General features: G+C 36.7%; 3 protein-coding genes across 5 annotated transcripts; 2 read left to right on the top strand and 1 right to left on the bottom strand.

Annotated features, from left to right (window-relative positions):
- Positions 1-202: 202 nt before the first annotated feature.
- LOC145895121 (uridine phosphorylase 2-like) lies at positions 203-2,700 on the top strand. Its single transcript, XM_082983880.1, has 7 exons — positions 203-360; positions 746-952; positions 1,092-1,164; positions 1,429-1,499; positions 1,567-1,702; positions 1,897-2,046; positions 2,331-2,700. Exons 1-7 carry the CDS (start codon positions 244-246, stop codon positions 2,462-2,464), a joined length of 888 nt encoding a protein of 295 aa, XP_082840006.1. The 5' UTR covers positions 203-243; the 3' UTR covers positions 2,465-2,700.
- Positions 2,701-3,906: 1,206 nt separating this feature from the next.
- On the top strand, positions 3,907-11,047 carry LOC145895111 (uncharacterized). Of its 3 annotated transcripts, none has more exons than XM_082983869.1 (7): positions 3,907-3,993; positions 7,418-7,624; positions 7,999-8,166; positions 9,066-9,185; positions 9,501-9,715; positions 9,880-10,045; positions 10,322-11,047. In XM_082983869.1, exons 1-7 carry the CDS (start codon positions 3,935-3,937, stop codon positions 10,476-10,478), a joined length of 1,092 nt encoding a protein of 363 aa, XP_082839995.1. In that variant the 5' UTR covers positions 3,907-3,934; the 3' UTR covers positions 10,479-11,047. The 3 variants fall into 3 exon arrangements, with proteins under 3 accessions (XP_082839995.1, XP_082839992.1, XP_082839994.1); XM_082983866.1 differs by lacking the exon at positions 3,907-3,993 and adding an exon at positions 5,391-5,503; XM_082983868.1 differs by lacking the exon at positions 3,907-3,993 and adding an exon at positions 5,391-5,503 and having other exon boundaries at positions 10,340-11,047.
- Positions 11,048-11,269: 222 nt separating this feature from the next.
- On the bottom strand, positions 11,270-14,547 carry LOC145894631 (protein FAM219A-like). Its single transcript, XM_082983259.1, has 5 exons — positions 14,328-14,547; positions 14,234-14,271; positions 13,997-14,119; positions 13,422-13,496; positions 11,270-12,873 (listed from the first exon to the last, which is right to left on the bottom strand). The coding sequence occupies exons 1-5, from the start codon at positions 14,358-14,360 to the stop codon at positions 12,669-12,671; spliced, it is 474 nt and encodes a 157-aa protein (XP_082839385.1). The 5' UTR covers positions 14,361-14,547; the 3' UTR covers positions 11,270-12,668.
- Between the last annotated feature and the right edge of the window lie 2,369 nt (positions 14,548-16,916).

The following is a 16,916-nucleotide window of genomic DNA, read 5'->3' on the forward strand; positions in this document are numbered from 1 at the left end:
TCCTGTTTGCTAAGTGGCACCAACGGATTTGTCCTGTCTTGTCAGGTAGCCAAAATAACTTACGAACAGTGATGGACGACCAGCGTCAAAGTGCGATGTGTGATTTTAAATAAAATATCTCAATAACGCTGATTGCCCAACACTCTGTTTGAGGTATTTGAAGGAAAGCTTATTCACGAGATTGTTTCGCTTAGTACAGGATTCAGGTGGTTTTAATTATTGGAATTCTCAACGTATGCGGCAATGGGGAATGAATCGAAATTCGCTCTTTCTAATCCCAATTTAAGTGGAGACAGTTTTCTCTACCATCTCAATCTATCGACAGAAGACAACTTAAAACAACGTTTTGGTGATGTTAAGGTAAATAGATGCGGAATTAAATCGAATAATTATGAGTAGAATTTCAGACTCTTGCAAAATTTGCGAAATCATGTCAAACAATCATAAGCTCTGGCGGCCGACGATGTTATTATTTCGCCTGTAGCATTTGCTATTTGTAAAAAAAAGCTGCAAATAATCTTTGGTCTTGCAGCTTAAAGTTTTTTAATAGCAGATACGGTCAACGAATATACAGAATTTCGTAAAAACGTTAAAAAGTATATTTATATCCAAACAATTCTTTGTCGCCACATAGCCCTGAGGAAGTCCCACCGGATGAAAGACGAAACGTCAGTTGTAATAAAAATCACGTAACCTTATGCCACAAAAACAGTTCTTTAAAATTCTTTGACGATTATCGTTTTAGTGTCTTTGCATGGGGGGCACAGAAAGCAGGATGAAAACCTTGGCAAATATGTTGTACGAGGAGTTTTATGGCCACGTAGCGGGCTTAGAACTGGAACCTGTCAATATTTCAGCGGGCGGTAACCGATACTGTATGTACAAAGTAGGACCTGTAATCATTGCCAACCACGGAATTGGAAACCCGTCTGCTTCTGTGGTACTAAATGAGGTACGAGAAACAACAAAATATTCTAATACACGTAATTGACATAAAGATATGCGGGAAAAACGACATTAATTTCAAACAATATCGAAAACCACCATTCCTAAACCTACTGTACCACTTAAACTTACACCATGTGTTTCAGTTCCTTAAACTGTTCCACTACGCCGGTTGCACTGAAGTGATCGTATTAAGAGCCGGTACTTGCGGAGGATTAGGTCAGTGTTTCTTAACCGGATGAATATATAGTTCACTCCATGCAGGGTAAAACAAATTTGTTCAGAGTTGAATGAATGTGGCAGGCTGAATAATATTTTGTACCCATTATTAATTGGCCTTTCTGGAAGTCATCACTTCTGAAAATATCGCTTCATAATGTTAGACCTGAATAAATTAAATAAACATAAATTAATAAATAAAATGTACAATTTCTGATGGCCTTGGGTGTCATGTCAAAACTCCCAAATACAACTATCGTTCAGGTCCTGAACCTGGATCTGTGGTGATAACCGAAAAGGTTTACAACGGATTGCTGGAAAACTGTCACAAACAGGTTGCCCAGTAGTCTTATAAAACTGAATGTGGTGTTTGTATTTAACACACATCGACAATCTCTTCAGGCTGTATGTGGTACAGAGGTTAGTTACCCAACCAACACAGATCTCCATTTGGCGGAGGAGTTGTATCTTTACGCGGGGAAACTTGGAATTCCTGCAACTAAAGGAAACACAATGTCTACAGACGACTTTTACGAAGGCAGGCATTTTATGCTCATGTAACGGCTTGATAGGTTGTTTGATAAATCGAGATATTTGATGTAAATTGTATTTTAAGTGACACAACTTCAAAATTCGGAGAATTTTAAATCTCAAATAAGCATGAAACCGAACTGATACAAAATAATTATGGTTTGGACTACTTGCGACGTAGTAAAGTTGCCTACTTCACAGGCCAAGCACGTTTGGATGGCGCTTTCTGCAACTATTCGAATCAAGAAAAAAAGGATTTCCTCAAGAGAGCGCACGACGAGTTTGGAATTCGTAACATAGAAATGGAAAGTTCATGTTTCACTTCCCTCTGTGGACGAGCCAATATCAAATGCAAGTAGATTTTTAAAATTTGGGTCGAAATTTTATTTTTGCTACGTGACTTACTCATAGTAATTAAATAAATTTTCTTAAACTTGCGTGTTTTTGCTTTTGAAAAACAGTAAAGTCATCTATGTAAACACATTATTGTACATTACCAACATTACGACCCATGGGTGAATTTTTTTTTTTTGTCCGATTTAAATTCATCATTCGACACCGCACCTATATGAATAAAACTGCAATTCGTTCTAGTTGTAAATGAATGTAAAAACACTGAGTTTGGAACCTTATAGGTGGGATCGTGTGCGTTGCGATCGTGGACAGATTGAAATGTGACGAAGTGGACGGATCTAGAGTCGGAGAATGGGAGGAAACTCTCCAGAAACTGATTGTGGAGTTCCTGAAGAACCGATTCCAACAGATCTAGACATCTTTGTGTGGCATATAACAAAACCTTCCACAGTATAGCTCTTAGCATTGTGTTCGATAGTCTTGCTTGCGTTTGCTTTTAGTGTTGTAGTGTATACCAGACGCTCCTTTTTCACATAATTTTATAGTTAAGAATTAAATTATAGTTAAGAAAATAACTGAGGCACCTCTTTGAATGTAACTGTTTCGCCCTATGTCAATCCCCAAAATCCTGTTTTATAGATCTCATGCATTAATACACATAATGACTGTTTTGGTGGTTTCCCTAAACATTGGCGTAAGCTTGTGACTTATGAAGGAGCATTAGTATTCCTTAACTGAATAAGAACTGATTGTAGTGGCCTTGGAAAACACGGCAAGGTTATGTAAAGCCGCTTGGAAGACCATTTTCAATACCCCGCATAACGACTAATAATGTTTTTCTGCTTTTTTACCTTGCTTTTTAACAACTATCAGCACTATTTGACTAGCTGACTAAAAACCCTTTCAAAACACAGTAAAACGGCCAAAATCAAGCGTCAACTCGCCTCACCAACTGATGTGTATCTGTGCTCATTCAACCGAAAAATGCACACCAATGAATGTGAAAGATATTAAATATTTTTTGACGTCGTCACTACAAATTTTCAAATTTAACCCAAAAATTAAGCACTGGCCATACAGCTATAGTGAGTGCAATTTACAAGTTATTTTGTTGTAAAGCTCTACAAAATATATTTTTGTTCGTTCAGTATTAAAAGTAAAACAAAGGTTTCTAATAATTTGCAGTAAAATAAATTGCATTATACACCCACTATAGGCAAGTGTAACCGGCAAGTTTTGGCATCATTTCACTATCCCGGTGGTTACGTGATGTTTACGTGGTGTGTTTTTGACCCATCACGTGATTCTGATTCTGACGTAATGCCCTCCTGAACACTTTATTGTACATGTAGTTTACTATATACAGATATATACATATATATATATATATACAGCGTCAAATATTTTTTCCACAAGATTGAATACAAAATGATTAATGAAGTGTTCGAGGCAAAAAAGATACAAAACCCACGCATGACCTTTATTAATAATGTACGAAAATTACAGGTGCATACGTTACAATAATTTTCATTCCAATTGGGCTGGTAATTGTCCTCGCCAATCCTTCTGTTCCTTACCACTGACATGTGAAGAGGAAGACTTTGGCATTTCCTTGTCTTGGATCAAGTCGTTTCCATTAAAAGCGCCATAGATTTAAATGTGCTTAGTTGCTTGTAAAGTGCACGTGTTGAATAATATTAAAGTCTATGTCTGTGTATATGTGTGGTTGATAAAAAAGTTGTATTGAAAACAGAAACGTTATGAAAAGCGAATTCTGTTTAGTCATAAAAGTTAATGTAGGACATTTTCAATAACCAGAAAAATTGGTGTTTTCTAATTTTCACTTACTAAAAGCTCACGTAGGATTAAACGCAGTTCTGATTCAATGGCGAGGTTGGTGGATTCGTTGAGAAATCGACTTCATCTCATTCCACTGGAAAGTTTGTAAGTAACGTAGACATTGTATATTGCTATCTACTTGACAACTAATCAAAACCAAATCTTTTCAATTGTTTATGTTGTTGGGCCAAATGTCATGTATAGTTAAAGTCGTAGTAATTATTGGGCCATATGTCATGTTGTTTTTCAATCGAGTCATAGAACTTGGTGAAAGTGTTTTTACACCAAAAACAAAAAAAGCGTAGTCAACGATATTGCTTGGCAACGCTATTTTTTAACAAGTAGCTGTAAGCAATGCATAAGCAAAAAGTTTAAGGTAAATGTCACAAACGATTGGTTTCAATTTGTTTTTTTTAGCCATTTCGTCTCCATAAAAAAGAACCAATAAATTTGACCTTTCCATTTTAACGTTTGGAAATTCACATGTGTGGGATAATTGACAGGGTTGCCATACCGACCGCATCTTTTAAGATTAGTCCTTGTTTGCTTTAGGGTGTCCTTATGTTTCAGCCATATTACGCTGTTTTAGCCACAGACGTCCTTACTTTTAGTATGTTTTGGCTCAAACAATGTTAAATGCTGGCCTTCGCATTTGCCATCATCATTTGTCTACCATTTTTACAATTTGACTGAAATTCCATTAGATGTTGCATCAGTAAAGGTAAGTTTTTTCAGTCGTCGATATTTTGGGTTTCACATCGTTGGCAGTCCTGGTTATTGGCCTGCGTAAATTCATATAAATTTTTATGAGCAAATTCTGGCGCCGGGTCCCTCACGGTGCGTTTAATAACGGATTGCTTTTATTACTTGATATTATATATCGACTGCTGGTAAAACACTGGGCAGCATAAAAGGCGACCATCAATCTGGGTGATTGTTAGTAAGACATTCGAAAGCATTTCTGAACGTGTTGATACGTTGATTATTACGTCATAACAAATGACATGTTAATGACATTAACTGTTGGCATATTTGCAGTTCGTCTAGTTGCTTACGAGATGACAACCGACAGTAGATAACAGTTCGCTTTACACCTATAGATTTCTCAAGCAGAAGTAATTACTACGCGATAATTGAGATGATTTATTGCCTCCAACTGATCGATTGGTTTGAATGATTGCTTTCGCACTGTGCCGGCAGTTTGTTCAGGAAATCACCACATAACCAGTTTAATATTGCACCTGCTTATGGTGATGTATTGTGAAACTCGGTAGTGGCGTACGCGTGAATTATTTATTTTACCGCTTTGACAGATTAATACCTTGCGAAACCGGCATACCAGATCAACAAAGCGCTGCTTTGACCCAAAAACCTCATTAAGTCAGCCACAAGTGTATCTAGGGAGCTGTGAAGAGCCTCAACATATATTTTACAATACTCCCAGGGACACCATGTCCATAGCAAGTTACATAGGCAGCACCGAAAAGATAGCAAACGATCAATCGGTCTTTAAATTAATATAGACAACAGCTATGGAACGTACAAGAGGCAGACATGCTGTTGTCAGGCAAGAATCAGACATTCGTCTCATTGATTTTATGGGATGGATAACTGGGTAAGTTTGTCCGTACTGCTTTGTTTCGTTATATTTCAGCACCTGGATGTGTTTTAACTTATTGCAAGTATATGTTTCGAAATACTTTTTCACGTGCAGCAACCTAAAAAGAATTTCTATCGTTTCGGTAAAAAGGCGCTCATCGCTATAACCTTGAACTGCATGGTGACCAGGGGTCGCCATAGTGCTTATATAATATCTAAGACTTGTGCTTATTTTTACAAGTAGTGTCTAAGAAAGTACTAATGTACATATTTCTAAAACAATGTGCTTCATTGTACGTGCTTAGTTTTATCATGCAAACGTGCTTATTTTTTAATCTACTACGGATTATTTGTGATATTGCCCAGTGATAGACGTTTTTAGACGGACCGATGTGAATAAAAACAGTTGTATGTAAACCGATGTCATCGGTAACTCTGTGCAGTACCGAAACGCTTAGGTTAAAATACATTGAGTTTTAAATTCAAGATCCATGTTTAACGTTTCCAGCAGCTCGTTACACGGCAAAAATTTTATTGCTATATTCAATTCTTCTTTCTTATGCGTTCTTGTACATTAACTTGGACGATATTTGTGTTTTTCTAATTTGTAAATCTGTGTTCTAGTCATATAACAATTTGAAAATTGTTTTTAACTTGCGTAATTTCGATGACTTTTCAAACTTTGGTTTGCTTTAACATATGCCACTCTGTGATATCGACCTGTTTGGGCCAAACAAACGCTCACCAATGATCACTGTCGTACAACGGCAAATTGTTTCTGAAAATAAAAGCTCCTAGTCCATTGTCAGCAAGACCCTGGAGATGTAAAACAACGCACACAACGGAATCGAGAACAAATTAATCTTACCCTATGTCCCATCACAGAACACGCTATTTAACAGAAAATCGATTGGCCCAAAGTTGCGGTTTGTACCCGGTTTCCCGGTCGTTCAATCGTTTTTGCAACCTTTTGGTAAGCCTTTGTTGTTATTGCTGCCGCGATAACCGTATTGTGTAGGGTGCAGAATCAAAGTTTGGGAGAAAGCGATGGTGTGGCGTTTGGTTTGATTAAGAGCAAAAAAGTTTTTAGCAGAAAAGACATATCTTTATTTGAAATAAGTAGGAATAGTATAATAGACGCTGGAGAAAGAAACCTCCCGGTTCAATTCTATTTTGCACTAAATACAAGCATTTAAAGTCAGATATAGACAGAAAAGCCTTTGGTTTATAATCTCTCAGCTCAATCATAATACAAAATTCATGTGCATGGACTTTATCAGGTATGCCTAAGTCTATGATACCATGAAACCGTGTTTTAGAACACTGCATATGACCGCGCATATTTGACAAAAATTAGAAATGTACATTAAAGTCAAGTTTTAACGACAAAAAGACCAACGAAAATTATTGATCGTTTACCTTTTGTTCTGGTCCGTGAATGGAATTTTGCCTCGTCGAGAGTTCATAAATATTTAAAAGACAGCAAACAAGGATTGGCAAAACCCATCCCTCTAATATTCTGCAACGCGCTATTGCACAAGCTTATAAGATGGCTTGTCATTAAAACACCAAAATTGTATTTTTCTCATACATTGGTAGCTGCAATGAAATAACAAGAATTGAAACTAAAGATGGTTTACCTGTATGCTGGACAAACCCTTTGTTCATACATTTTTCAAGTTACGCCCTTAATTAGCTTGTATTGAGATTTGTCGCAACTGTTTTCAGAACCAATAGTTTCACAACTGCTTTTTAATATTTCGCACCATTTTTATCGTGGTTGTCTGTTATGTTTAAACAGCTTCCCTGCAGTCTATTTTATAAATATCCATCAGATGTTTTCGAAAGAAAGAAGACATAACGTTTATATAAGCGCCATAAATAAAGTGACACACACAAGCTTCCATCAAATATATCCTTTTGTATACAGCGACACCAGAAGACCAGGACGACCCCGTACAATCTTCGGGGACGGGGGTCGACGCCCTGCCGGTCGAAAGACTCTGTATGGACGTCGGCGTCTCGAGGAACAATACGAAACCCGCAGAGTGACTGGTTTCAACTCCGAGGAGATAGCTGACATTCGGCAAATTTTCGAGTACTACGATGTGGACAATAACAAAACGATGGACCTTAGGTACATTTTCAACTATTCGGCATCCGTTTGTGTTGGTTAAAACACTGCTGCTATGAAAACAGTCTGTCTTGCTGTTCTGTGGGTAAAAAGCTAATGTAATTTGTTTAATAGGAGGTAAGTCGCCTTGGTTATAAATAGTTATTTGATTTTTTCTATCATGGAGAGTCCAATTAAATACATTTTCCATACCCTTCATGTCTTCTAAACAAAATGAAGCATTATACTCAAAGTCAGCATGTATTAAGCTAACAATTGTCGTTAACGATCTATACAGAATCGAATATACCAAGGCAGTAATTAATGTTTTGATTTTACCTTCCATCACACAACACATTACGTTTTCCCCTTATCAAATGTAACCTATTTCGTTGTAGCGAACTGGATGTGGCATTACGCGCCCTCGGCTACAACCCGTCGGTTGAAGACGTGGAGGAAATGACGTCACTGATGGACGTGGATGACGACAAAACTTTAGATTTCAGCGAGTTTTGTATGATACTTGAACATTTGAGGGAGATGAAGGGCGAATTCGGCGATCTCCGGTAAAAGAACAGTTCGCCCCTTTATTGACCTTTTTTCATTAAAAGTTTCGAATATTGCGAAGGACGTTGAAAGATTAAATTGCTTCCCCGAGATATTAAATTTTCGTTTTGGCACAAACTTGCACGTGGCCTTGGGAATACGAACCTTCCGTCATTCCGAAATTACCCTTGATTAATTTTACCTATACTTCAAACAGGAATTTTACAGCTCATTTGTGTCGTGGTCTGTGTGACACAACATTGATTCCTTTCATCGGTCATTTGGATATGTTTGTTTCGGGCTTGCCAAATTCTAAGTAGGCGGCAAAAGCAGAAAAATGCATATTGTTGTGTACCTAGGCAGGATCGCTCCATGGCGAAGGGCCTTTACTTCGGAGCTGTCATACGTCAATAGTTCAGACCTGAAACCGCTGGTCTCCTGTAGCTCAGTTGGTAGCCTGGGTTAGCCCAGGGTCGTGAGTTCAAACATCACCGGAATCTTGATTTTTCAAATCTTGCTTCGACTTGTCAAGAAAAAGTGGTTGATCCAGCGAAGCCTGTAAACCTATAATTGTTCAAACCTTACCGGGAAATTAATAATTAACTTCAAATCGTCACTAGTTGGCTTTGATGTTGCTGTATTGTGATTGACAGGTAAAGGCTTCGCTGTGGGGTCATCCTACCTTGACGAACGGAATTTGCAGTGTTCTGCGTTTTCTATTCTAACGGTAGCGGCGAACCCCTATGAATCGTACATATTCCGTGGACAAAGTATACGCTCGCGTGATAGTGTATCTTGCCCTCATTCTTACCAATGTGTTCCCTTTGAAGTTGAAGAGCAGTGGTTCGGTGTTAGCTGGACTTAGCTGGAATGTCACTGTACCTTGTAAAGGTGGTAAAATGGTTGAATTTTTGCGCAGAGACGCTTTCCGGTGCTTGGATCACAACGAAGAAGGTAAAATCAGTGCGGATGATTTGAGGAAGCTTTTAACAAATCAAGGAGAGAGCGTTACATTGAAGGAAGTTCACGACATTATCAAGTGAGTAGATGGTATCACCTCACGCGATTGAAACTAAACGATAATTTTACATGATATATTTTAAACTTTTTGTCAATTCATTCTGCGTAGAGTAAGAATTTCTAGGGTCAACAACTTAGTTTAAAGTCGTTTTTCTTACAATATTGTTTGACTTTGGCCAATACATTTACTTGTAAGCATCATCATCGGTGTTAATTATTCAAATTTTTGGCCTTGTGTTTGAGAAAACCTTTTTTTAATTGCTGACTCCAAATTACACATCGAATCAATCTAAGAACAAACAGGGCCACCTATTGTATGCGAATTTGGTTGCAGACTCGCCGATCCCCAGGGCACGGGTTTTATCGATTACGACCAGTTTATTGAGGTTTTGAGGAGGGGCCGGACGTCACACTTCACCACCGATGAACTCAGCACTACGTCACCGGGAAGTGGATCCTTGCCGTCTCGCGGGGAAACTTCCAAACCTCACCGGGGTTCGAACAAAACCAAAAAGAAAAAGAAGAAAATGCAGATGGACATAATAGGAGGTGGGTATTCCCCTGTATGGAAAGTGGATTTTTGTGGTATGCAAAAGCAAAATATTGCACGAAAAGTTGAAAATGGAGCGCCGATTCTGGAGGTGTTATAAAACCTATGCATACAACGCTAGAAAAACTTAATTGTCATTTTGTGACATTTACATTTGCCGCAGGAGTGATGAGAAGAGTGGAACCGGTGGACAATCTCGCAAAAGCTTTGAGAGGCCCGATTTTGATTACAAGCGCAGTCATTATTACGTCACAAAGCCCGTCGCGAAAGAAGAAAAATAGGAAAAAAATAAAGTGGCCCTCGGTGCAGCGCATTCTGCATTACAAATCGTAAGTTGAATTTAACATAAGAAAACAAAACATAAACGCCACGTAATGCAAAACGACGTTCTTCTACTGTTTTATTTTGCTGGTAGGACCCTTATTGTTGACAAACTAATTTTATCATGTAGAAACATGGGCATAAACGACGTAGAAGTGGCAAAAAATAAGATAGCAGAACAAAAAGCATGTAGAAGTTGCTATTCTAATTGCTTTCATCGAACCTAAAAAGTTATATTTGATTGGAACGATTCCTCATTTTTGAGAAATTATTTTGCAACAAAGTAAATTTCCCCCGAATAGCCGTGAAGCGGCGCAAGAGGACCAGGAAGATGCACCCTGCGATGACGTGTCGACAGATGATGACGATGATAATGATGAACGCAGCGACCTCCTTCTACATTCCCCCAACTATGACGTAATAAACGAAACAGCCACGTGATGACAAAACGTCGTGGTAATGCAACTGGAGTCAAAATCCTGTATGTATACAGTGTGTTGTTAAGAATAAGAGATCCAATGCCATTTTTTGTATTTCTTTAAATTATTGTTGTGTTTGTTGCTGGTGCATTTATTTCTAAATCAACTAAATTGCCTGTACGTAAGTAACACGATAAGGGGGGTTCATATAATAATGTACTTCTGTTGGGTATCGGGTTGATGTTAATTATGTGTTATGGCAGTGTGCAGAAAACTGTAACCGGGTCAAAAAAAACTAAATAAACTGACTTCAATACTTAAAACTAGCAACTTCGTGCTGACAATCGAATCGTTCAAAACCAAAAATCATATCGCCCTGATACTTAGTATGTACAAGGTTTAGAGCTTGCACCCCCTACTTTGGTCTACCGTGTCGTTGCGCTCCAGCATTATACGCAGTTGTCACGGAAAATGCCTAGAAACGGCTGCTCAATGATAATTGCTTCTGTTTTTCTGCTAGCATGTACTCTCGTTGGAACCAGTTTCATGTTCTTGGTTGTGTTTCTTTCAAATTGAAACAGAATTTGACAATCCGAACCAATTTTTTAATGGTGAAGGAAAAGTTAATGGTCTACTACCTGATTCTCTTTACATTTGAGTGCTTTTTGTTGTGTAAACTTTTTCAAGATAATGGGTTGAAAATTTTTTTTGTATGTACTTTTTTGTTATGACGCATTTACACCCAACAATTGAACACATCTCTCCCACAAGCTAATCCATTAACTTCACAATAAAATTCTTGTGTTTCATTTTCATGATTGTTTAATAAAAAAAGTGAACAGTTAGTTAAGTTGAAGAAACACAGATGACATAAAGTTAGCAAATGGCACATTGTGCAGTGAATAAGTGAACTGTACAAAGTGGAAACAAAGTTGTTTGTGAAACGACAAATGCTTTGCAAGAAAACTACTTTACAAACACAGAAAACAATGTTTCAATTTCAGGATTGTGAAAAAGTGTACACTTATATGTTCATGAAAGCATGACGAACAAAATTACTATTGATACAGTTCAAACATAATGAACCATTGTAAATGCCATTTTTAGTTCAAAGAGCTGCAAATCAAACGCTAGTATAAATACAATTCCAAGACTTTTGGTAGAAGCTATTGTGACAGTGAAGAAAGCATTGGATTACATAAATTGCAGTACATGTTTTTTTCCTAATGAAGCCACAAATAATATTTTATGCCACATGTGTACCATGGTTCTACTCACAGTTCTCTATAATCTTGTGAAAATGTTTATGTGCATATTCGGATAAACATAAAAAATTTCCAGAGGCAAGAAAATGAAAACAAACAACACCTAAACCTATCATTATTTAAACATCACAAAAAGTGGAGTAGTTTTAAAAACAGATATTATACGTAGCATATATCATAGATAATCATTAGAACATTTAGTATCAGAACATTTTAGTTTCAAACAAGCTGCTAAGATTTGTACAGAAACCAAACGTTAACTTTATAAATTGGCACATCCCTAATAATAAAGTAAAAATAACACAACAATAATTTTTTTTAGATATCGACCATGGGTCAACTATTCTGTTAAAATTTATGCACAGAAACTGTGTTTACCAAGCAATGACTACGTTGTATTGCAGTGCCTAATATCTTATTTTTGTAAAAAATCTTAACCTTTTAAACTAGGGCTGTCCAAATATTTTGCAACAAGGGAATTTTAATCAAGTGAAGACACCAGCAAGCCATCATTTTTATATAGTTAATATCCATAACATTAGTCTGTCTATTTTCCAATACCCCTGAAAAGTAAATCTGCGATGTTCTGTTCCCAATGGGATATGTTGTACCAACACCATGTACTCGTCAAAAGCAATAATTCAAACTTTGGCGGATCATGTGAAGCACAATTTAAATCCACAGTCATTAGATAAAATGGTGCGTTTGGCCTGCAGGTGGCACTTTGGACACCCCCTTTTTGGCAAAATATTTTTCGAATATTTTTCCCACACTGAAATTTAGAGAAATTTTCTTCTACTAGGCAAGATAAGATGCAGATACAGACTAAACAACACGCTAAAGCTACTGGTATCTTATTCCAGATTACAAAAAGTTCATAAAAGAAACTCAGTTTCTGAGGTGTATACTGCATTTTTAAATTGGCGAGAACTTTCAATGAAGTAGCCTTACGATATTATGCATGAGTTATAAACACTGCAACACTCACTGTAGTTAGGTCGCCTAAAATCACTTGGCGGAATTAAGTCCAAATCTTCGTCATCTGGCATTTCGTCCAACTGATAACCATCTTTTGCAAGTTGCCTTGAAAGTTCTTTGTTAACTTGCCGTGCTGATGAACGCTGCTTGTAAGAGAGGAAAATTTCATCTTCACTAAAAGAAAATATTTTGAACATGCTTTAGGATATTTTCATTTTTGATTAATGACATCATTATTCTATTATATTGGCCGTAAAATATTACATGTTCCACGACCACTACAAATACCAGTTTGTATCTTTGCTGTAATAACACACTTTAGTTTCCTTGTCCATGTGTTGATTTGTCAGTATTTGTTTGATGCAAAAATCAAAGCACAATTTGATGACAAAGCACGATTCTAATTGCCATGGTTTAAATCAGTTAAATACCTTGAATTTAGAATTAACGGTCAATATTCAGATCTATCAAAAAATTGAAACATGTCTACTATATGGCAAAACATTTTTTTTGGTTCAGTACACTCCAACTTTTATGTCAACTACTGCAATAAACTTATTGCTTTTTGATCACTGCAACAACAATTGTGTGGAACTGTACATATATACATTTATCCAAGAAAAGTTATGAAACTCTTTACTTTGCATATTGGACATAAAAAGGCATTAAAAATATAATCATATTACTTGTTGGGATGTTTTGATGCATGGTGTAAAACATACCTGTCAGATTCTAGTGTAACTAGAGGGGAGTTGTCCAGTCTCTGGTAACCTCCAGTACTTCGTGGAATTTGCATTCTAAAATGAAAATGCAAATATTTAATGAACATACACATTGAACAACTTCCAAAGATCAGCCCTTACAATACAACTTATGCCTTGCACCAGACCTTTTTCACCTTAGACTCTATATTTAAGAAAAAAAACAAATAGACTCTAAAACAACAAATTGAAACGTTTTTGAATATGTAAGAGTCAATTCATCTTGTCCTCAAAAAGAAATTAGCGTGTTAAGTTAGAAGCCCATATGTACAGTGCCTTTTTGATGTTTTAAGTTACAAAGATTTGATAGCTTTTGGTGATTTGTACTGAATCGATATACTGCTAACTATACAACGCCAGACTTGAAACAAACTTTTTTGGACAGTTTCAACCTTTCCCCGACCCCACCAAATCAAAGCTGAATTAACCAAGTTGTAATTAAAAACAATCACTTATAATATTCCTTTAGATCACAAATTGTAATTTAACCAAAAATTTAAATTGTAATTTTGTTATAATTTGTTAAGGTCATTTACCTGGCAGCTGACATTAAAGATGACTTTTTTGAACCATTACTCATAGGTGTGCTTTGGGGCTGAGTATTACGAATTCGATCTCTTTGTTTTTGTAGTTTTACCTGCAAACCTGATGGCTCATATCTGAAAAACAATGAGATCATTTATATTTCTTGCCTCCATGTGCAAATTAAAAAAATCTAGTAAACACTTCTGAGAAGTAGGCTATTAGTAAAGGAGGGTACAAACATTACTTACTTGGCAGTATTGAGTGGTTGTTTCTCTGCCACAGGGGTCTAAACAAAACATAGATTAGCTTTAGAAAGTCGAGCAAAAATTAACAAACAATTACCTGCGGGTCGTCCATCAAGATTGTACCACTCATTATAATTTTGTAACTTTTAGTTTAATGTTTTTGCTCTCCTCCTTCACAGCTCTTGTAAATTACATGTTTATTCTTGCAAAGATATCGTGATAATTTAGATTTGATAGATATTTAATTCGTGCAGAAAACACAAACCGTTTTACAATACACGCGTTAACAACAAATATTTCTTGAGATTTCTTAGTCAGACCACGTGATCCATCACGGAGCATAGTTACGTACATAAATCCACTCCATAAAGTAATAGAAAACTTTTACCAAAAAGATGATAAAGTGGAGTTTCATAATAAAACAAACATTGGAGCCTGCAAACTTTAAACCGAGTGGACGTTTGCGTTTCAATGAGTTTTGCTTTGGTTTGCATGTGTTATTTCTTTATTTTTATATTCACAATAGCGAACAAAAATTTCGACAAAAACACACGTGCAAACGACAAAAACAAAATCAAGAAAAATTAGGTATTTCACCATAGTATACTATGACTTCACCATACAGCATGACCTACTATCGCACACCGTGTCCACTATTGGCTGTTATATGTGCGTGCATGCAACAGCAATAATTCGATGACATAGGCCTACCTACTCTTTTAAATTTAAGTGCTTGGAATTGTTTGCAGCGGCAAGGATAAAGGATATCTGTGTGTAGGCTATCAAATCAAATCATCAATATTTTACGTAAAAAACAACTACGCAGATGAACAAAAAGAAATAAAATGGCAATATAGCACCGCTATAACCATAAAGGTGAAGTGCATAACGATGCAGGTGACTTTGTGTAGAGATTTTTGTCTTGTTTATTGCACCTTCAGTAACACATCAAAAAAGCGTTGGTGGCAACCAAAAGTTTCATCACTACTGCGTTTGTTTTCAATCAGTTTTATATTTACTTCAAAACTGATTGCGCATGTTGCTGACAGTTCTGCTCCATTTGATTAGGAAACCAGTCGGTTCACTACTTTTACAGCATTTTTCCCCGGGGCTTTTTTGTACTAACAGGTTTGTCAAGCCGGCCGAGTTCTTAAAGTAACAGGAAAGCTACAGATTTGTTCTTACAGAAAACTAATCAGAGGAAATATTAAACCAATACGGACACCAACGATAAGTCTGTTGCCATTGGATAAAAATGCAAGCTATGTACAAAGGAAGCTTTTCATATAGGACTTTAACACCAAAAGATCTACCAGCAGTAACACAAATGGTTATGGAACATTATCTGACACAAGCGCCTCATATTTCAATATTCAGAGTACAGCCATCGGATGTTGAGGACATGTACAAGGGACGAATGGAAAATTTTGTGCAAGAAAATGCGTCTGCGGGATGTTTCCATTCTGTATCTGGTGAGCTTGTAGGGTTGCTTCTGAACTCTGTTCTCGCACCAAATCGTCAGACCAACATACCTGCAGGCAAATCTGTCAAGAATTCTCGAGCTGCTGAAGCCTTGATAAACTTTTGGAGCTTCATGGAGACTGACCTTTTTCGGACTCTGAACACGAAAAGAATTTTTCGCAAAGAAATAGCCGTCACACATCCAAAATACGCAACCCTTGGTATTCTCCGTGAATTAGATATATACACCAACCGCTTGGCGGCACACCACGGATGTGAATATTGTGTGGCAGAAATTCTTTCTTCTTACCCCCAGAAAGCGGCTTTGAAACAGGGTTATAAAATACTTCGTGAGGTAAACTATTCGGATTATGTTGACGAAAAAACAGGACGAAAACCGGATTTGAAATTGTCTCCAGACCACGTCAAAGCTCAACTTGTTTATATGAAAACTTCTCACTGCTACAAAAGCGCATTGTAGAATTAACATTCCATATTTGATTGAAATTATTTCATCCCCTGATGCTGTTTTTTTGTGCATTTGACTTATTAGATCTTGATTGGTCATATACTCGTATGTTGTAAAATAATTCTTTTCAAAACGTATTTGTATTTTGTTTGTGCATTGTCAGTTTGAATTTAGTTTAAACAAAAGAATCGAGTGATTTTAAAATAGGACTATTAGTACTTTGGTAAACCTGCTGGTTGAGTTGCAGACTTACCTGCTGCATGATTACATAAATTCCTGGTTAAGGCATTATACATTGCAAGGGTTCCGTAATTAGCTTTTCGAAATATGTGCAAAATGGTCACAATAATATGTTACTATAGCGATAAATTAGTGTAGTGCTTTGAAATTCTACTAATTGCAACTAACAATGAGCACTAAAAGTGAAGCTCCAAACTGCGCAGATCGTTGTCATATCCACTGAGAGATCTTATTGTTTGTTTTGCGTGTTATAAAAAGGGATGCTAGTTAACAAAAAAAATCGCCTGTTTACAGAACTTTTGGAGCTGGTAACTCAGCCATTTTCGAGGTAGGGACTTGTTTTTTTACGCGTAATTGATCATAAGCGGGACGATATCAAAATTATCATAAAAAATATTAATATTTAAATATGAATATTACATGCGTATTATGACATAACTCTAAGCAACGACGTTTGCCGTTGGAATCCTTTCCTTTTGCCTTTATTCTTTTGAATAATAACAAATTTTTGCCTTC

Source organism: Ascidia mentula, chromosome 3 (assembly GCF_947561715.1).
Source record: "Ascidia mentula chromosome 3, kaAscMent1.1, whole genome shotgun sequence".
Lineage (NCBI taxonomy): Eukaryota > Metazoa > Chordata > Ascidiacea > Phlebobranchia > Ascidiidae > Ascidia > Ascidia mentula.